The sequence below is a fragment of the Sceloporus occidentalis genome, unplaced genomic scaffold (assembly GCF_023333645.1).
Source record: "Sceloporus occidentalis isolate IW3139 unplaced genomic scaffold, rSceOcc1.0.p SCAF_1, whole genome shotgun sequence".
Lineage (NCBI taxonomy): Eukaryota > Metazoa > Chordata > Lepidosauria > Squamata > Phrynosomatidae > Sceloporus > Sceloporus occidentalis.
Window position 1 is genome coordinate 279,736,519 of NW_028316981.1, and position 22,190 is coordinate 279,758,708.

Sequence of the window (22,190 nt, forward strand, 5' to 3'; positions counted from 1 at the left end):
CTGAGCCCAGTTTGGTGTTGGCGGGCTGGGTGGCTGCGTTGGTACGGGACCGGTGGTCGGAGTCGGAGTCCGGGCAGGGATGGGGCCTTTTCCCAGAGTGATGGGAGGAGTCCTTGGACTTGTCCCGAGACTTGTGCTTTCTCTTCCCTGGTTTGGAGGAATCTCAGGACTTCTTCCACTTTGGTGAGGAAGGGTGGACCTTTGTTTGTCTAGGGTTGGTGACTCAGAAATTTCTGAAGAGGGTTTGCCCTCGGCAGCAGTAGCCTTGGCAGGGACCCCTGAAGCCAAATATGAGAGCTTGCCCTTGGCGGCGGTATCCTTGGCAGTGGCTCTAGAGGTGGAGGCTTCAAGATCTGCATATAGAGCATGGATCTAAGGTGTATCTCCCTATTTTTCCTGGCCTTTGGTGTGAAGGCCATGCAATGAGGGCAGGTAGCGGGAGCGTGGCCCTCGCCCAAGCAAAAGAGGCACAAGGAGTGTCCGTCGAGTGCCGGGATATTCATCCCACATTCAGTGCACTTTTTAAAAGAGTGCGCAGACATCTTTAGACCAAAACCAGAGGATGGAGAGGGAGAATGGTCAACAAGCCGAGTGTTACCGTTAGTCAGAGTCCAAAGCCAAGTCCAAATAACAATACAAGAGAGAAGTCAGAGTCAAACAAAGTCGGAGCAGACGCAGTGAAACGAAAGCAAAAGCTAAGGAAGGAGCAATTCTAAGAGAGATTCCTATTGCTGCTCACGCGGTGACGAAAGGAACTGAGAAAGGGTGGGAAACATCCTACTAATATAGAGGGTGGGTGGAGCTACCACCAAAAAGTATTCCCTAGCGATTCCAGTAGGATCTGGAAATGCTGCGCAGGTGCAGAATAACCCATTTGCGTGCTTCGCAGAGACAACAAAGAAGAAGTATAATTTCACGTATCGATTTCTACATGGTTCTGAATCTCAGCTGGGATTTATTAAGATGGAAAAGGGATAGATATATGGAATAAATAAAATAGATAAAGTTGTAGAAAGAAATGAACTAAAGTTGCAGATAAGATGCACACTTACCTGGGTATAAATTCCCAATGGGGCTTATTTTTGAGTAAACCTATACAGGTCTACTATATATATTCATGTATAAGTCTAGAAATGTTAAAACCATCCTTTTCTGTAAGTGATGGAAAAGCAAGAACTTAGGCCATCCTGGGAGCACCTAAAAGAATAACCAATCCCGTTGACTCTCTCATCCATCCAGCCTTTGGGACTAACACCAGGGAGCCCTGGTGGCGCAGTGGTTAAATGCCTGTACTGCAGCCATTCACTCAAAACCACAAGGTTGCGAGTTCAAGACCAGCAAAAGGGCCCAAGCTCGACTCAGGCTTGCATTCTTCCGAGGTCGCTAAAATGAGTACCCAGACTGTTGGGGGCAAATTAGCTTACTTGCTAATTAGCTTACTTGCTGTTCACCGTTATGATATTTGGAATAGCGGTATATAAAAACAAAAAACAAACAAACAACACAAAAAGGCATGCCTGACAGAATTTTCTAAGTTCTTTGACATCATTTTCCTTTGCTTCATCCTTTACATTCATTGTTACACGTCCCTAGCTTTTACCCTCAACCTATCCATGGGTCTGATCAAAATCCATAATTTTGGCCCCAAAACCTGCCCCTGCCTTATACATGAAGTCAACCTATAGTCAAGTATATATGGTATATTGCAATTTAGTGAAAGATTGACGTTTTACTGATGGGGAAAGGGGTGGGGCTGAAAAGAAAATGCCATTACAATATCTTTTGGTAAAAATTCCCTATCATCTTCCTTCATCAAACATTTGTGAAGACCAAGTATCCCATGAAGAATTAAGGTGAGTGGGCCAAAATGACATATCATTGTGAAGGTCAAAGTGATCCAGGTTCATATCATTCCAAGGCATAATAATTACCTGGGTTACTAAATAAATGACAGCAATTCAGGGCATACTGTTGGCTTTACTTGACCATAAGTTATGGCAGAACATGCATTGCATTCAAAGCCATGCTGGCACATGTTGCCTGAAGAACAAAAGCAAAAGAGGATGGGAAGTTCATAGAATTTTAAAGATGGAAGGCATGAAAAAGCCCATCCAGTCCATCTCCCTGCCATGCAGGAATGCACAACCAAAGAACTTCAGAATGATGCCCATCCAATCTCTGTTTAAAAATCTTCAAAAATGGAAAGGTCACCACCTCCCGAAGCAATATATTCCATTTTCAAATAGCTCTTAAAAAAAGAAGTTTTCTAATATCTAGGCGGTTTTGCCAGTTTTTGAGCTGACATTTCATTTAATTAAACTTTTGCTCAGTTTAAGTAGCTTGCAGGGATATGCCAATGAATTTTGGCAGAGACCCCTTTAAGGCAAGCAAAATGCTGGATTTTGGCAGCAGGCAGTACAAGCTGAATCGGAGGGGGGGGGGGGGCGGCAGGAGGACAGTTGACCAAGACTGAATCCCAAGGGAGCAAAATAGCCTCCCAGACCTACTGAAGTCCCCCACACTTTATTCAGTCTTTACTCTCAAGTTCTACACCAACTTTGAGTCTACAAAATTTCATGGCCCCTTGGACCCCCTCCTAGGGATCACAGGACTGTGCCTGTTCCTTGCTCTGAGCCTTAAAATTAATGGACAATTTTTTTAAAAGTACGAATATAATCACAATAACTAACAACACAAATAATTACAAGCAAATACTTATTTTCTTTCATCGTTGGCTTTCTCTGCTATCTTTCTTAGTAATTTCACTTTGAAGAAGAAACTACATATGCTTGTAGCCATTTAGTGCCATAACTGCTGGGTTGGGGCTTTCAAGTTTAACTCCGCATGATTTATAATCACAATGCATTCTTGTGGCACAGTTCAGCTGGCAGGGTGCTACACTACATCTGTTGCCCTCCCATGATCATATTCAAGTTTCATAGATGCCTGAAGACAAAATTCTTGTTCATTTTCTTGACCTCTGAAGATAAAGAGTGTAACAACGACATCTAAAATAGGAAGCAAATAATAATTTAAAAGACTATTCCTTGAATCCATTTTCTAAATAAATAGCTATGATTGGTTCCTGGTTACTTTTTTTTTTTTTTGGTTCCTGGTTACTTATGACAACATTTCAGCAAAATAAAAGAATATATAGATTTTTGAAGCAATTGGTATACATCAACTATAAAATAATAATAAAAAAATGTTTTCAGTAGATTTACTATCCAAGAGCTTGGCTGTATTCAACAGCTATGATTCTTTTTTCTTTTCTTTTTTTTAAGAGAGCGGGAATGTGAATGAGGTAAAACAGTGTGTGCTCTGCCTTTTATAGGAACAAGAACACTGATTACCTGATTCTATCTTGATCTGCAGCTATCAGTGTAACTGCAAACTGAAATTGATTTGTAAATTCAAAAGTATTACATACTCCCGTACTAGATAGGATTTATTAGTTCAACCATGTCTATCAACTATGCTTAGTAAATCCCAAAGAGAACAGTGCACTACATGAGCTTTCACTGTTGTTATTTATGGCAATTTTTTTTTTTTGGGTGGGGGAGACCTCATCATAACATGCAGTCAACTTCATAACTAACTTTCAGTGATTATAATTTATGTCAGTAATTTTAGAGAATGAGAGAGGACTCAAAGCCACAGTACTAGCTAATGGAGCACAGAAACCATGTAGAGAAGAATTACAAACAGAACATGCCACCCACAGGTCCATATTTCACAAAACAACTTTTTCATTTGATGATCAGCAGAGGCAGAGCAGGCTATTACAGCTGTAGGGAGGGAAATACCCACCCCAAGAGTAACTGAGGGGTGAAGCAAATGAGTGGCTTGGAACGGCTTTTTGCCATTCCAGCTGCAATTGTTCCAGTATCGTGGTGACTGGATGGCATGGTCCTGAATGGGTCACCAGCAAGGAGTGGCTTTTTGCTGTCCTTTTTGGGCTGGCTTCAGGCGGTCTCAGAGCATTGGAGGCATGTATTGTCTGCATCTTATGTCCTGAAGCAGCCGTAGGCGGCATCTTTTGGCCCATCTGTTTCAGACCTAGGTGACCTTTGCAGAGCCAACTATGACTAGTGACATAATCTCTGAGAAACCAACTGTAGAATATTGAATGGAACCTTCTGCCACATTGAAGAAAAACAGAACAGGCTATTTTCAGCAAAGGGTCAGTAGGCTGGGAGGAATAATAATAATAATAATAATAATAATGTTTGTTTATATTCCGCTTAATCACTTGGAATCCAAGCGGATTACAACAACAGGTGTGCACTTTAACCCCCTCTCCAATAACATAGATTCTCCCTTTCCAACACAGGCTACCAGTTTCTGCCCCCTAGAATGAGGGCTCCAAGGAAGCATCTGTCTGTATCTGGAACCCCATGGGCACTATTTGGAACAGAAAAAATGGCTATCAGGAAAAAGGTGAAGCCTGCTCTTCCACATTACTACTTAAAATACGGCCTTTCTGAAGTGACTTTTCTTCAGAAAAAGCAGCTGTCATTACCTTTGTTTACATCAATTTGCATATGATGTGTTCTTTACCCTTCAAGACAGCTTCAGAATTTCCCTCCTCCATCCCCCAAAAGGTTCTTATCAGTATGGCATGCTGTGATAAATACTTTCCTGTTATCCTCCCCAGAGAACAGAATATAGGATAGAAAAATCTTTTGCATCCAGTGATGTTGTGCTTCAACAGATTTACATACAAAATATGTTTCTCTATTTTGTATAATCATCATCCACCCAAAATAACAGAATTAAAAAAAATATTTTTAAGCTGAAAGTTTGTAGCAAAACAGTGTCAAGACTACAAAGGGAGTAGGTGAGCCAAACAGGACAGACAAGATGTGGAAACAGGAGCCAGAAATAGTTCTCAACCTGAAATGCCAGATGTGACTACCAGAAAACAGTCTGATACTTTAGGAACAACTTTCCTGCCCTTCCCCACAACATTCCTCCCCACACGTGCCATTCTTTCATCACTTAATTTAATTTTTTTCTAATGGTTTTAAGTTACAGGAGAGTAGATTTCAACTGAACATTAGAAGAAACTTCTGGACAGTAAGAGTAGTTCAGCAATAAAACCAATTGCCCTGAGAGCTGGCGGAGTCTCCTTCTCTAGATATCTACAAAAAGAGGCTGGATATATACCTGCTAGGAATGTTCTAGTAGAGATCATCAAAGAGCAGGGAATTGGACTCAATGGTCCCTTTCACCTCTATGGTTCTAAAAAACAACTCTAGGAGGGAGGGAGCAGGTTTCTCACAGTGACATCAAGAGGACCAGGCACTGAGTATAATATGCTGATGCTTTTTACCTTGTCTTTGCAAAACTGTTTCTTTTCTAGACATCAAAACTGATAGGCATTATCTCCAGTAAATGTAGTGATGGGTGCTATGTGTGTCATTTCCATTACACCATCTTACCCATGCAGGTTCTAATCTTGCCTCAATTTATTTTATTGACAGATCTGCTAAAGAAGATGCTTTAAGCTTGGTTGAGTGGATCAATGAAACAACAGGATAATTTTGAATGTCCACACTTATCTACCTTATACATTTACCAATTTAATGCTGCACTGAAGATGAGCTAAAGCTGAATCAAAAGTGGAGGGGTTGTGCTTGCTGCAATTTAATATAAACACATATAGACAAAATTCTTTAAGTCCATATTCTATTCCATCATCTTGGTTCCCACTAGTATCTAAGTTCATTTGCCCTTGTGCCTCCCCCATTGTGCCCTGGTGGCGCAGTGGTTAAATGCCTGTACTGCAGCCATTCACTCAAAACCACAAGGTTGCGAGTTCAAGACCAGCAAAAGGGCCCAAGCTCGACTCAGGCTTGCATCCTTCCGAGGTCGCTAAAATGAGTACCCAGACTGTTGGGGGCAAATTAGCTTACTTGCTAATTAGCTTATTTGCTGTTCACCGCTATGATCTTTGGAATAGCAGTATATAAATAAAACAAATTATTATTATTATTATTATTATTATTATTATTATTATCTTCATGAAGTCAAGCATAGGAAATTTATTTTCTAGCTTATTTATGTTGATTTTAATTATATCAACATGCATAACCACAAAAATATGTTAGATTGTAGCCATGGTTTGCACACTAAGCAGCAATTAGGATAAGCAATTAGATACAAATTTCAAGTGCTACGGATCATTCTGGTATATAATAAAGCAGTGTCAAGAGTGCAGTGCCTACAAGCTCATGAAGCACAGGACACAGACTCACTTTTACATGAACCTCTCCTTTGTCCTTGTTGTACAATTTCTCTCAAAGTCTGGCTAGGTGTGCCAGACTAATCACCCAGGTTTTGTACCACAGACAAAGCATAATAGACATTCCTTAGTAATGCATATTAAAATTCTGGAGTGATTCATCAGTTAAATCTCATTGTATATGTAATAATAGCACAGTAGACATTTCTTATAACAGAGGAGGTCATGGAGCAGAATCATTAAACAAGCTTACATATATTTCATTTCATGAACTTAAAATTGGCCTGCATGAATCGTTGTTAGAGGAAAGGGTAGCTTATTAAGACAATACTGTTTACAGAATTTCCTCTTAGCTCATAACAAGATGGCCAATTCACCAATTCTGCATATTCAAATCTTGTAAACTCACTCGTTTATGCAGACGTTCTGCTTCCTCTTGATATGCAGCAAGCTGTTGTTTCCATTGTTTCACATTGGCAGTGGACTCAAGCAGAGCTGCTGTAAGCTTGGCGTTGTTACCCTTGAGTGTGGCAAGTTCTGCCTCCCAGTGCTTGCTGATTGCTGAGCTATGGACAAAACGAGAGAGTTATCATAATAGTGGGAATGGTAGCACTGGGTTGTTTTTGTTTTCTGACTCATTACATCTTCTCCATTAAAAAGAATCTCAATTAACAAGGGTAGAAAAGGCGCTCAGGGTAATTGAGATACCAGAGAACCACTGCCCAACAGAATAGGCATAAGTGGGCTTGACAGATCAAGTGGTTTTACTCAGATATTGAAAAAAAAGTATTTTCTGAACTGCAGCTTCCAGAATCCCCCAGTCATAATGGTTTCTGACCAAAAAGTAACATTTCAAAGCTCTCATTTACCTCAGTATAACTTGAGTAACTTTGCTTGTTGAAAAGCTCTTTATAAAAATACTTGGTTAAAAAAAAGTTTATTATGAATACATAAATGATCTTCTGCATTTTCATGGCATATAAAGATAGTAAATGGGGATAAATAACCTGGGGCCCTCCAGATGTATCTGACTACAGTTCCGATATCTGCCTGATCATTGTTCATATAGCCTTATTATTTATCACTATGTAACTAACAAGACAGAACTTCTGCAGATATCAAGTAAGTACACCAAGAAGCGGAAGAAGCCAGAGTTCTTCTTTTTTTTTAACCAAAGTTCTGGCTTGTGGTTACACGAGAAACTGGAACTTTATTAACAAACAAGTAATTCAGCATTTGCTGCTGACTTGTTTAGCAACTGAACAGACTTTCCTATAAACTACTGTTCTGCATTTACATGTACTGACAAGCCAGAATTCTAGTTTGTTCCTCTTCCTGGTCATAAAGTGGGGTGGGGGGAGAAAAATCACAAGGTTCAAACAGGTGCCTTTCTTCTCATACATATAGACCTAAATCATGTTGTAATGTTATGCGATACTGTTAAATGAATAAAGTAATTATGAATAATAAACACCCATCACCATTTTCCACAGGATAGCTCAGTTTTATACAAAAAAATAATCAAAATGTTGCAATTTAGATTTACTATATTGTCACTATCATGTTCACTCAATTAATAGGTGTCTAAAACAACCCTTCTCAATCATTTTTATCCTGAAGGAACCTTGAAATATTTTTTCAGTCTTAGGGAACCCTTGTATAATAATTATTATATCGATATTATAAAGAAGGTTAAATTTTTCCCAGTCACAATCTTTGTGGAACCATTAGCACTATCCCAAGGAACTCCAGGGTTCCGTGGAATCCTAATTGAGAAACCCTGGTCTACAACATAAACAGAGGAATAGAACGGGAATATGGCTACAATCCAGACATTTTAAAACAGATTCTCTTGATATACCCTCAAAAACATGAAATAGCATTGAGAAACTCTATTGAAGTCAGTGGCAGTTTCCCTATAGTTTTGTATAGGAAATCCATTACAGTCGGCCCTTCTTATACATGGATTTTTTTATACACAGATTCAAGCACCCATGGTTTGAAAATGTTAAAAAAAAGTATAAATTTCAAATCTCAAACCTTGATTTTTCAATTTTTATAAGGGACACCATTTTGCTATGTTGTATTTAATGGGACTTGAGCATACACAAATTTTGTTATACACAGGGGATCTTGGAACGAAATCCCAGCATATATCAAGAGTCCACTGTATATTGCTTGTACTCATCACAACTGCACATATACCGATCCCAGATGAAAAGGTGCTGCTGATTTCAGACCTCTCCTAGTTGTGAAGGAGCTATAAAATGAATTATGAGGATTCTGCTTCAGATCTATCATATGTGTGTTTATTTGGAAATGACTCCCATGCACTGGGATCCAATGAACCGCTCCCTTAGTTCTGCATGCCAAGGAGAACTTAGATATTGTGTGTCTCAAGCAGCTGCCTGCCATGCTGCATGATAACCACTTTAGAATCTGAAGGAACTTTGAGAAGCAATTTGCGAACAAGCTATTCAAAGAAATAAAAGAAAAGAACCACAAATTAAGTGCTTTAATTCTTGGGTGTCTTGAAGTAGTTTTCTTTATCCCCGCCACTGTATTAGACTAGGCATATTTCCAGGTAAGTATGCATAGTACTGAAGACTTTGACAGACAATTGCTTCATATATCATCTTTCAAATGTTATAGTCACATTGTGACTCTTAAAAATATTTCACGAGTTAGATGTTCAAGAGGAAAGCAAGTCATTCACTGACTATAATTGGAACCCCTCCCCCAATGGCTGCCACTTTCTTTTTTGCTTGAACTGAAGTGAATTTACAGACATACTGTGGGCCCTTGGTATCTGTCTGGTTTGGTTCCAGGACCGCCATGAATACCAAAATCCATGGATGCTCAAATAATAATAATAATAATAATAATAATAATAATAATAATATACGATTTATTTATATTCCACCTTTTCCTTGTGGAATCAAGGCGGATTATAAAGCAAATGGAGAAAAATACAAAATACAAAGTACATCCCCCACCACCAATTACATCACAGCAAACGTAATGCAATAGATTAATTATACAAGAAGTCAAAAATACATAGAAAACTACAAAGTACAAAAAATCCAAAATACATGACACAGCATAATAATCGAACATAATATAGCATAATAAGCTAAACGACACTCCCCAACTCTCTCCTAGCAGCAAAACAATAATCTATTAACAATTACATGTCTAAAATAATTATCCTCTAGGTTGGTGCAGCCAGGTGTTCTAGGGGCGTTGGAGTCAGCATAAAATACACTGCTGCTCTCCTCCGCATCCTTCTCTGGGCCAATGTAGCCAGGTGGTCCAGGAGGGGGCCCAGGAGCCGGCATCTCCCAATTAGCTGCCCCAGGTCCACTGGCTTCAGGTGGTCTTTTAAAAAACAGTCTGTAAACATTTTTGTTGTTTTTGGATATCACATTGGGTCCTGCCCTTCACTGTTCTCTCTCTCTCTCACAGCTGGAGCCGGAGGTCTTTCTCCACTGGGGCTGCCTTGGTGTTGTTTTGGGAAGGAAGAGCAGGCTTTATACCTTCACCACTATGTACAAAGTACCATTATATACAATGGCATAGTAAAATCATGTGCCTTATATAAAATGGCAAAATCAAAGTTTGCCTTTTTGGAATTTATATATATTTCAATATTGTCAAGCTGTGGATGGCTGGACTCATGGATAAAGAATCCATAGATATGGAGGTACAACTGTGCTAGACCCTTAAGCTGAAAAACAGTTGCAGAGGTTCTTGTGCTACGTGACTTTGAAATTTTGTGGGTATTATTTAAAAAAAAGAAAAAAGAACTGCAAAAATGCTTTATCTTATCAGAATTTGTAATACATGGTTCCCTCCTCTGAGAGAAAGCTAGCTGCCAAATTTCAGAGTAACAATGGCATGAATTTCTGTGTGAGTGCAGCCTTTAGCTATAAAAGAAAAGAAGAAAAAAACCAAATTCTTATCCACATAAGTTCCCTTTGGACCACTGTCCTGAAATGACAGACAGCATAGGAAGACTACTGCATTTTCAAGATAGATGCAATGTTTTTGTATCCTCCCATTCCTGCAACAGCTTTTCACTTCTCTTTTGTCCCCCTCCCCCGCGCACACGTGTGTGTTTGCAACAACAGTTAATTACTATATGAATGTGAACACAAACACGAACACACACTAGAAGAACTCAGTTTAAACAAATAATTTCCTGTTTGTAACTAGGAGAAGGAAGGCTAAGGTTATAACTTAAATTCTATGCAGTACATGAATGCACAAATGCACAAGCACACAAAAAGACTAAGACCTAAAGCAACTGCACAGCTAAGTATCTGATAACTAATAACATCAAGTTTTTCCACTACTAAGAAGCTGCCTGAACATTACTGAAATTAGTTGAGGAAGGAAAGGATTTTCAATAAGGAAACTTGAAAGTACCACTAAACAACACTGAAATGTTTCTTACTCACTAACGAATAACATGGCTACAGATCTTGGGGAAGTTTTTTTTAGGGGGGACAACAATTCTCAAGATCTCTCAACCAGCCTGCCCAGTGACCAGTCCAAACACTGCAGTGTGATGGGCAGGTACTAACAAAACTCTATGTGGGGCAGAAGCGTTCAGTCACAAAAGAATGTGATTCTTTCTCAGGGGTGTAACTAGTGGGGTGTGGGCTGCTCTGGGTGACACTCTAAGGGCTGTGTGACAATACTGCTCCCCAAATGTCTGCATTTTGGCAGAAATGGGCTGTGACATTCACCCACGTCCCTTTAAAACCCGGAGGCTCAGCAGAAGAGAAGACGTGAGTGAGGCAAGGCTCAGTGGCTCCTTTCTTCCTTAGAGGAAGGAGAGGACTTAGGGGTTTTAAAATGTTTTAAAAACTCTTTCATCACATCTTCCCAATTTTTTACTTTAGCAACATTAAACTATATAAACGTAAATATATTTAGGCTGTGTGTAAGATATAGCAATTTAAAGGTAAAATTGTAATTTTGCTAGTTGTTTATGTCACAACTACTGTCATGAAAATCATTACTAAGGATTTTATATGGTATAGTATAGGAGGAGGTCAATGGTGTGTGTGACACCAACCCTAGTGACACTACTTGCTCTTTCTTGTTGTTATATACCTTCAAGTTGAATCCTATTTATGGGAATCGTATCCTGGGGACTTATTGGAAAGATTTATTCAGAGGAGGTTTACCCATGCCTTCCCTTTATGCTAAAAAAGTGGGACACAGAGTCCTAGTCCAACACTCAAACTACTACACCATGTGGAATCTACTTAAATTCTACACAAACTTTAATTTTGGATACAGAAGCAGCTTTTTCTTACATACCTTCTGAATATGTGCACCCACTGAGAAGAACAGTGTGCAAACTAAGCATTTTCCAGTAAGAATTCCAGAAATTATTGAATTGATGGCAGCACTTTTTTTAGCCTCTCCCTCTGTGAAGACTATTATTTGCTTTTATCACTAATTCTATTCTTTTAAAATAAATGTGACAATTGACCTCTGAAATATAAACTGAAGGAATGTGTGCAGTTTTCATAAATTATGTAATGTATATGGATTTGTAACATATGGCTCTGGGATCCCTGATTTCTGCCCCTGTAATAGGATTTACTGAGATGTGGTGATGGCTTGCTTGATTCAAATAACTTTTTCTTACTGTCTTACAAGCCAAGCAAGGACACTGTGGACAGGGAAAACAATGTCCTTCATGTCCCATTTTGAGATTACAGATGACATGAACATTGCTTTAGGGTGTAGTTTAAGATTAAAAAGCACTGACTTCTGCCAACCATCATGGACAGATGCTTGGTTGACAGGGAATGGTTCATTTGTGTGTGTATGTTTATACCTCAATTCCAGAACTTTTTGCCCTGGGAGGCTCAGCTGTCCCTTTTTCTCAAAGTATTTTGCTGCATGGCACAAACCTTTCTGTTTAGACAGACATTGTTTTTTTCAGTAAGGTGAATTTTTGTCTGATGCTTCTGTTTTATCTGATCCACCTATGTGGTACATAAGCACTGAAATTTCAAGATGTCTGGATCAGCCTCTCCCCATATAATCCGCCCCGCACACTCAGGTCAGCAGGGAAAAATTTGCTGGAGGTCCCAACTGTGCGATATGTGAGGACCTTGCAACGGGCCTTTTCCATCTCAGCCCCAAGAATATGGAACAATCTCCCTGATGAGCTCCGCTCCACCACGTCTTTAGACCTTTTAAAGAAGAATCTCAAAACCTTCTTCTTTTCCCAAGCTTTCCCCCCATGAGATGTGACTTTGGTTATTTTCCCCTCTATCTTGGTATTGACTGTGACATGTTTCTGGATTCCCCCACTCAGCTGGCTGAGTATTAGGTTTTTATATGCTGTTTTTATATATAGTTTTATTGATTGTACTGATTATTATGTATTTTATATGAATTTTGTACGCCGCTTTGATCAAATTGGAAAAGCGGGATAGAAATAAACTTTTTTATTATTATTATTAGTCTAGGCTGGAAAAATAATGAGTTGAGCCAAAGATGATGATTTTAATTAATACTTTTGTCAGCACTGAAATTATCCCCTGGGTTTTTGGTTTTGTTTGTTTGTTGTTGTTTTGTGGTTTTCCACTAATGTGTTCACCTGTTGAAGAAGCACAGTCCTAAATAAATGTAATTTGATCTCCTGTTCCTGATGATTATGTGATTAAACTAAGAAAACAGTTCCCTTACTCTAAATCAGCTGTATTTGTTCTCAGTGATGCCATCAGTTAGAATAATGCTGTCATTCCATTGAATATAAGATGAGCTTGAACCACTTTCCTAATCAAACAAAATATGGTGCAGTGCTAACAGCAGATTGCAAAAACAAGGTCAGTAAATGAGTGTGAGGGAAAGCAAACACTTGGGGACATGGGGACTGGCGAGAGTTAGTAGCCCCAAAGAATCACGCTTTCCTTGAAAATTAATATGGGTATGTGATTAGACAAGATGAAGACCTACCATTTCTATCTTTGAATGCTTTAAATTCTTTGTTATTAGAAACCTGGTATTAGAAAATAGTGAGAGGGAATTTGTGATTGTCATCTGGCTGTCTGATAATGTTTGATGTGATGTGATCTGCTTTTATATTTGATGTTTTTAATTTGTCTTTTCTTTTCTACATGGTAATTTTATCTATTCCTCTATTTAACTGTTATTATCTTAGAGTGTACGCCTTGGGCAGGCTTTTATATACTCCTTAATTTTACCGACTTTGTACAGCGCTGTGTATAATTACAGTGCTCTAGAAATAAAGTTTAATAACAATAATAAATAAAGAAGCATGTGCAAAAAGCCGTATGAAGTGAGATTTTAGCCACCTACAGTCCCCAAAATACATGTCTCTGCAGGACTCTCCTGAACCATGTGGGCCAGCTGCAGTGTTCATGTGGTATCACCAAAGATCAGATGGAAGCACCAACACACACAAATGCACCATCCTTACTCCCAACTCCAGTCTCCACACTAGGGGAGTCTGACAATATTCAATACAAGCTGTTCCAGGAATAAAAGGGCAGCAGTGGAATGGAAGAGGAGGAAATCCTCCACTACTTGAGTGCAATTTAGAATTCACACACGTGTCCCTTTGCCCTCACTTCGCTTGCTGCTGTACAATGTAGCTCTACAATTCCCACCTCACACCTCTTTTCTTTCCACTGGGGTTGCCAAATGAAAAACCAGACTGTTCTCCTGTATCTATAATAACTGTGTAGGAGAGGGGATTTTAGCAGCTGGAAAAACATTATTCTATAGAACCATTAAAGCAGGGATTTCCAACCTGGGGTTCCTGCAAACCCAGGGAGTGTGATAAAGAGTGGTTTGTGTTCTTGATGACAAGTCAGAGTCATCATTCAGCCAGCTCCCAGTTTGCCTTGTGAAGTGGTAGGAGGTGGTTGTGTTGCATAGATAGTAGTCTCATTGTTTATTTAATCAAAAGGAGAGAATTTTAAAATTTACAACAGTTTACCATTTTTTTCTGAATTAGAATCTACTTGCTCAGTTTAGATTGGCTTTTATGCACTGAATAAAAAGCTTATTTTAAGTTCAGTTTGTTCACCCAGAATGTAACATGTGGTTCAGTTTGTGGTTTAAAAATTAGAAATTAAACTTCCTCATCTTCAAATGTGATATTAGTTTTGAGAACCAGTGGTGTAGTGTGAAATGGCTCTAAGTAAACAGGAACATCTGCCTTCATTTCTCAGAAAATGTGGAATATGTTATTCTAATCATGTGTGATTTTGAAAACAAGTTTGACTGATGAAGAAATGTTGGTTTCAAAAGCTAACATCAAAATTTTTGTGCGTTTTTCATTAGGTTAATAAAGCTGTTACAATATAGGCTCTGGAATTTGTCTTATGGATGATATGGTTAACCTGCATTTTTACTGATATCCTTTTATTGCTATTTTTTGATATTTTAGAAGCTTAGAACAAATTGATCAAATTTAGGCTTTTTATAAACACAAAGTAAAGGTTTTTGTTCAAAGCTATAAGTAACTTTGTAGAACTAGTGAGCATAGGGATGAGAGATAAAAGTTAGTAAAATACAGGCCGTGTGAAATGTTCATTTTTCTATTCTACCTTTCTGATTGGTGTTTCCTCTCCTCCTTTATCTATTCTATCCCTCCTTCTTCATGACTCCTATATCTATCCTTCCCTCTGTTTTCTGTTTTTCAGTTTAATCCTGAGCAAAAGTGGGTAGCACAGTTTTCTTTCAGCCATTCAACGTCTGACATTTTATCCTTGGCATCCCTGTTCCAAGCCTTCTAGGACCTCTTGTCACTCAGCTTTTCAGTCCTTTGCTTCTTTCTGCATCCCAGCCTGTGTGAAGCTCTCTCATGATCAAGGGGATTTTTCACTTCACTTGGAGGAAGTGAAATGCATGAATAATCTATCACTGGGTTTGTACTTCACAAGTATAAATGCTCATTAATATCCTCACAGATCACAACAGGACAGAAAGTGCCCGAGGAAACAGGGAGCAATAAGATTTTGAGATAGATGAGTACATTTCTTTGCCAAATATATATTTGACAGAGAGCTAGTGTGGTGTAATGTCTTGCGTGTTAGACCAGAACTCTGAGAGACTAGCATTCAAATTCCCACTCTGCCATAGAAACCTACTGTGAGGTCTTGGGTAAGACACACTCTCCCAGCCTCAGAATAAATCTCGCCAAGAAAAGTCCATAATAGGTTCACCTTAGGGTTGCTATAAATCAGAAGTAATGTGAAGGCACACAACAACAACGTTGGATCCTATGAAACACTATGTTTTTTCCTGGATAGTGTGCAAGCCATCTTTTGTACCAGCAGTGTAATACAAATTGCAGTTGGCTCTTCCCTTCCGTGGAGCATCTGCGGATGGCTCTACCCTGTTCTCCCCGATGGCAGTGCATGAATGCAGCCATGCCAATGCGGTCGTGTGCACGTTGCACCACCATTGAGATAGCAGGATTTGAGGTCCCATGAAATTTGCTATCTGCATGGGGTGGGAGTACAGAACAGAACTCCCATGGATACAAAGAGCTGACTGTATCTTATTTCTGAAACTCACTGCCAAATATCCTATGCTTATTTTCTATTGGATATTCTTTTCTGAGATGCTGTTCTTTAGGACCTTAAAGGTAGCACTGAGAAGTATAGCCCTGCACACTCATTAGAGATGTAGAAACAAGCCTCACATTGTTGTGACTCTCAATCTGTGCACTGACTATTTTCAATGAACTGATTTCTTCAATTGAACATTTGTTTGTGAACAAATCATCTTCACATATTCCATTCACCTTAATGAAGGGGATGGACAGATAATTTGGTTGAAGTCTCTCTACATGCATGTGCATAACAGAATGCCTACAAGACATTTGGGGTGAATCCAGATTTTAAGTCATCCTTCTCAAAGTATAACTTCTCGATGTATGACTAAATTTGGATCCAATCCACTATATACTTAGGATAGGGGGCTGAGTGCAAGGCCAAGAATTCCTGCACCCTCCACTCTGTTTGGGGCCTGTACATCAAAGCATGTTGCAAACACTTAAAATAGCTTTTTATTTAGTTTCTGAATTGCACTGTGACACTGACTGAGGATCTTAATTTCATCACTGTGAACACACAAAGCTGAGTTGCCTGTGCTGAGTTTTATAGGTGATTAGCCAAAGAAGGAGAAAAGAGATTTTTGAAGAATAATCTTTATTTATAGCAAGGACAACTGCCTTGGAGGTGGGGGCCCATTTTTGCTCCTACAGACACACACAACAGGCCACAACACTCCAAAACTGGCAAAAAATAATAATAATCTGCTCTAGAGGTTGCATCCAGTTCCCATTTCTAATTCCCCCCCCTGGGGTGGGTGTCATTCACTACTCTTGTAGAGATCCCCAGAGTGACAATAGACCATTTCTGGCTATTCCCCCCCCCCCCCGCAACTTTTTTGTTTTGTATTGTATTTTGCGGAGCGTGGGGGCCTTGGGAAAAGCTACATACTGTCTGTGAGCCACAATTTCCCCACCACTGATTTAAGATGTACACAGATAACTGTTCTTCCAATATATACGTATAACAGAGAACTTATTGCAAAAAGGCTCAGCCCAATATATTTAATACAGCCTAAGAATATAATTCTCTAAATTTGCTAATTGGATAAGGCAAAAGAATTCAAATTTTCATTGTGCCAGCATCAGATCTGAGCTAACATCAGATCAGGATTACTGGGTCAGGATAACTTAGGTAATAAAAATATATGATTTAATTACCATTATTTTTCATTCTACTAAAATTGTTAAAATGAAAGGAAACACTGTTGTAGCATTTTAGGTACCTTCTTTGTGAACTGTATTTGGTAATTGGTAATCTGTGTGATCAAGTTCGTAATTTCCCTTTCCTGCACAGCAGAATCAAATCTGGGTTAATTTTTGGTGGTGTTCTTTAAAATGTATGGTTTATGTGAAAGATACCTGCCAAGGCTTTTACTATGAGTACAGGTTGACTCTCCTGTATCCAGAATTCCAAATTCCAAAATATTACAAAATCCAAACTGTCCACATAGATGGCTGAGCATGTTTTCTTTCTGATGTTTCAATGTACACAAACTTTGTTTCATGCACAAAATTATTACATTTATTGTGTATAAAATTGCCTTCAGGCTATGAGTGCAAGGTGTGTATGAAACATGAATTACTTTCACATTTTTGAGGGGATATCGTGAAGTTTTAATTATCATCTTTAAAAAAATTTGACAGAAAGATTGTTTTGATTTGTAGTTGTTAACTAATCTCTACATAGTCACACCATCCAGATTTACGCATTTTCCCCAGCGTTTCTTGATCCTCCAAATACCTAATATTGTAGAAGTCTGCAGATTGCGCCTTATGAAGGGGTATTGTAAAGTAATAATTATCACCCGAAAGTTATTGTGGTATATTGATGAAATTTTGTCAGTGTCATCATTGGTCCCTAAGTGCATGATGTTGAGAAAATCAGCTCATTGTGTCCTTTATTTTTGTGACAGTTTGTGCCAGAAGTGACTAAAGTGTAAAATTCTCGTAAGGCACAATCTGCAGACTTCTACAATAACGGTATCCAGAGGGTCAAGAAATGCTAGGAAAAATGTGTAAACCTGGATGGTGACTATGCAGAGACAAGTTAACAACTACAAATCAAAACAAACTTTCTGTCAATTCTGTTTCTGTCAATGGGTTTCCACAGCTAAGCAGGGATTCAAAGGCTGGTCTACCCAGAATCCTGGGCCAGCACTCAAAGCACTAGACCATGCTGGCTCTCAATCTGTGTGATATTATCTGTAATATGAACATATAACACTTCCTACATGTGAACTATTTGCTTTTTAAAAAAAATCAAGGCAGTGTTCTATTTTGTTGGACCATTCCTAGCTCTTCAACAACAACCTGCTATCACTGGAGCATTATTATTAAGAGTGTAAGTGTGTGGAGAAAACCATATTGTTCAGTTCTGATAAAATGTCTGGTAAAGCAATAGATAGGGCATATATAATGGTGGCTTTCCTGAAAGCTGACATATCTATTGCTATTATTAGTGCCATACTGAGTGTGGCTGCACAAGAATCACTTACACCTGTTTGATAGTGCATCTGACAATGGAAAAGACAGAGGTCATACTCATATTTCTTCATTGCTAATTGATTATATTATGTGATTTCTGGAAAGTTATTCATTATGTCTTCAAAATTAGCACTTTTCTGGCTGAAACAACACCTTTTGCTGCCTGAGGCAAATGGTGACATATACAAGTTATTTTGGCATCTCCAGAAGAAAATCTCATCAGTGTCACACTCTTACTTGCTGGCAGTAAAAATATGAACATAATAAATGGAATAATTTGACAACAATTTACTGATCTTTCACAACACTGTCAAATCTGCTGCCTAAGGCCACTTGCTCTTTCTAATGGTAGGGTCAGCTTTGCCTGCTGTTTCCATCTTCTATTTATTTTGGAGGAATTTATGTAGCCACTTGTCAAAGAAAAAACAATGGCAAAAAGAAACAAAGCTACTCCTTCCGCTATAATTTTCTCAAACTTTTTTGGTTTACTTCTTTGAAAGCTTTGTCTAAACATGAATGTTTTTATCACTTGATACTTTTTGGTTGCAAGGTACCTCCTCTAACAAGAATTCCCTTTTCTTTATGATTATGGTGATAATGGTGGGTAGACATCTGTGCTTGGTACTAGTTTTACTAAAGGAAGACCTGCAGCAAAATGTCACCATGTTCCTTTCATATCTCCAAATAAGTCTTCCCATCATTGAACCATGGTTTCTTACTAGACTGACTCTATGGGTTGACTGTCAGAAGTTCGGCTGATGACACCCAGCTCTATTTCTTCTTGTTAACAAAGTCAGGAAAAGCTCCATGGATGCTGAAGTACTGTCAGGAGTCAGCCATGTGCTTAACTATGGCAAATGAACAGAAACTGAATTCTAACAAGATGACAGCCCTGTGTGGTCCTGTTCCCAACTGGGTTGCACTGACTCCAAAAGAGTTATTGTGTAGCAGTGTATGTGAAAGGAAGTACTTTCTTCATCCAGCAGTGCCAGTTTAGACATCCTTGGCCAGTCAGAGCTATGAACATTCCTGAATACCCTGGCCCACATTGGCTTCTACTGCCATATCTCCCAAGTGGATTACTGAAATGTGTGGTATGTGGGACTATTCTCAAAAGTGATCAAGAAGCTTCAATTAGTTCAGAATACAAGAGTTGGATGTGTAACTGCTGTTTCCAGACAGAATCAAATTACACAGATTCTAAAAGAGCTATACTGGCTGTCTATTGGCTTCTAAGCAAACCCTTTAGGGACCTTTGTGGATATAGTACCCTGAACATGGCATAAAGTCCTCAGAATAAGGTCTTCCCCAAATACCTGAATCATGCTGCATACAGATACAGAGCATGTTCAGCTGTAGAGTCACAACTATACAAACACCACCTGATGAAGACTGAACTAGCAGCAAAACTACAATTACTATGACATCAGCTGGAAACCTGCCTGTTAGCTCTGCCTGGCATTTTAATTACCTGTTTCTTTTTACACTGTTGTTGCTTCAATTATAGTTGTACACCCCCTTAGTTAAAGAGGAGGAATGGTTTTAAAATGTGTTAAATAAATCACATCAGTTCTATGTATGTTGGTCCAAATGTGTTTGAGTTTTGTAAAGGACAATGCTGGGTGATATATATTTTACTGTAGAGGTCAACAAGCATTTACTCAAATATAGTCTATGGATCCAACAAGGAAGACAGCTGATTACTTCTATCTTTCCATTGTGCTAAGCATTTGTAAATAGCATACACTTACGTTGCAAATGATTAATCGAAAGTAATAAGCTTTTAATGCTTGAGAAATATAACTTTCATGTGATTATTTCCATTTTCAAAACTGATCTGAGTACAATCTTTACTATGAAGAACAATTTAAGTTCTGTATTGACATAGTACAAAGTAAAATTCCAGTATATAAAGTTGTTCCCTGGTAAATTGGCCAACTGAATAAAAAATGAACATCTGGTAGGTATTTATATAACAGAAGTATCAGATGACTCCAGACTAACCTTATAAGCAATAAATAACTTTCCTCACTGATTCCAAGCTCAGCTACATTTAGGGTGCAACTAATTTATTATATCTTACAGCTCTAGACAAAGCACAATCTGTGTAACACACTCTGAATATTTATCATTTCAATTTTTCTTGGTGTAGGTCAGGAGCACATAACTTTGTTGCATTTCATAGACAGTCTTTTTATAAGTGAACAATAAATATCAAAGAATGCTGGTGATACATTGCATTCACTGTATTTGAAAGGAAGGTACCAAATTCACAGTATTAATGACCTAATTTAAGGAACATATTGTGACTCATAAGATCTAAATTGTGGTGAGCTTGATATAGAGAAGAAGAAGCAGCTTTAGGCAGCAGACTGGAGAGGCAGTGCTGACAAGATAAGAAACTTGAGTGGAAAGGCATTATGTGTGTATCTACATGCCTTCCTCTTTATATAGAAACAGATCACACATAGCCAAGGATGTTTATCATCGGCATGGAAGTAGGAAGAGAAACGGGACATAAGCAGATGCTGGCTCTGCATCAAAATAACTGATGGAAGTTGGAGAAGTAAGTTGGGGTACAGGTGTTCGAAGCAACAGTATGTAAATGGGAAAAATAGAACTGAAGAAAAGAGGTCCAGTAAAAAGTAGAGATGGAATTGTTGCTTCTCCTCCCCCAGCAATGATTCCATGCCTTTACATATTTTGCCAATTTCTTTAAAGCAAAATTAAATTATACACACATGTATGTGCCCAAACATTAGAAAACATTTGTATTCAAATTCATGTTATTTCCATATGACCTAATTAAAGGAACATATTGTGTTAATACTTTCATTTTAAAGGTTTGCTTCAATGTAGCGTTGTGAATATTGAAGTACAAGTGTAGTACAACAAAATGCAAGTCAGTCTATATAAAAGGTAAATTTCTGCATACATTCTTTAATGATAGCAGTATGTTTCTTGTTACAATGATATATTATATACACACACAGCACTGTTCAATGGTTTGTTATACAGAGAAAATTAAAAATTAAAATTAAAATAAACTACTGAAATAAATAAATGAATAAATAAAATAAAATAAAGGAGCCATCCCAATGAGTCAATAAATCAAAATTTGGATGCCATAACTTTGTACAAAAAAGCAATTATTTTAATAGGCAAGCAATTACAGAACTATAAATCTCTACTGGTCTATAATGTATTTTCTAAACCACTGCATTGGGTCTATAGTCTCAGGGATGAGCACCGCAATGGGCTGTTCTGCCCAGAATATTCCCACTGCTTGAAGTGGGGGGAGACACTTTTTGCTGATCTCCCCCTGTCTCTGGAGTCTCTAGTGTTAATTCCCACTTTGTGCTAGAAACACCCCCCACCCCCCAAAAATTATCTAGAGTAGATTTTCAGGGAACACAGGAGACTACAAGGACAGGGGAAAGAATCTGAAAGACTGCCTCTTTATCAGTCTGAGCAGCAGAATACACTTCACTGGATCAAAAAACTTTCTGCTGACAGAAGAAGTCTTACATCTGTTGGATAGTTTTGCTGGATCCAACTCACTGAATAGATAGTCTAACAAAAGTTAAGGCAAAGGTTTATGATACTGAAATGTATTTAGCAGACATCTTCGAGTCACTGATGAGATGCAATTTCAGGAGGTCATTCCAAATGGCCAAGAAGTCATCTTCCATCTGTTCATTAATTCCCAGTTTCTAAATGATAGAAAGTGACAGACTCCACTTTTTTCAACCAGTGGGCTACTTTTCTTACAAAAACAAATAAACAAACAAAAAACAACCCCATACTAATTTATAAACTGATTTAAATCAGAAACAGTTT

General features: G+C 38.4%; 1 protein-coding gene across 2 annotated transcripts in view; it reads right to left on the reverse strand.

Moving 5' to 3' along the window:
• The window catches only part of HOMER1 (homer scaffold protein 1), a 104,946-nt gene that overhangs the window by 28,455 nt on the left and 54,301 nt on the right, over nucleotides 1-22,190 (reverse strand). For both annotated transcript variants that reach the window (XM_089494728.1, XM_089494722.1), the window contains one exon: nucleotides 6,657-6,813. In XM_089494728.1, coding sequence (XP_089350854.1) covers nucleotides 6,657-6,813 — 157 coding nt within the window. The remainder of the gene's footprint in view (nucleotides 1-6,656; nucleotides 6,814-22,190) is intronic.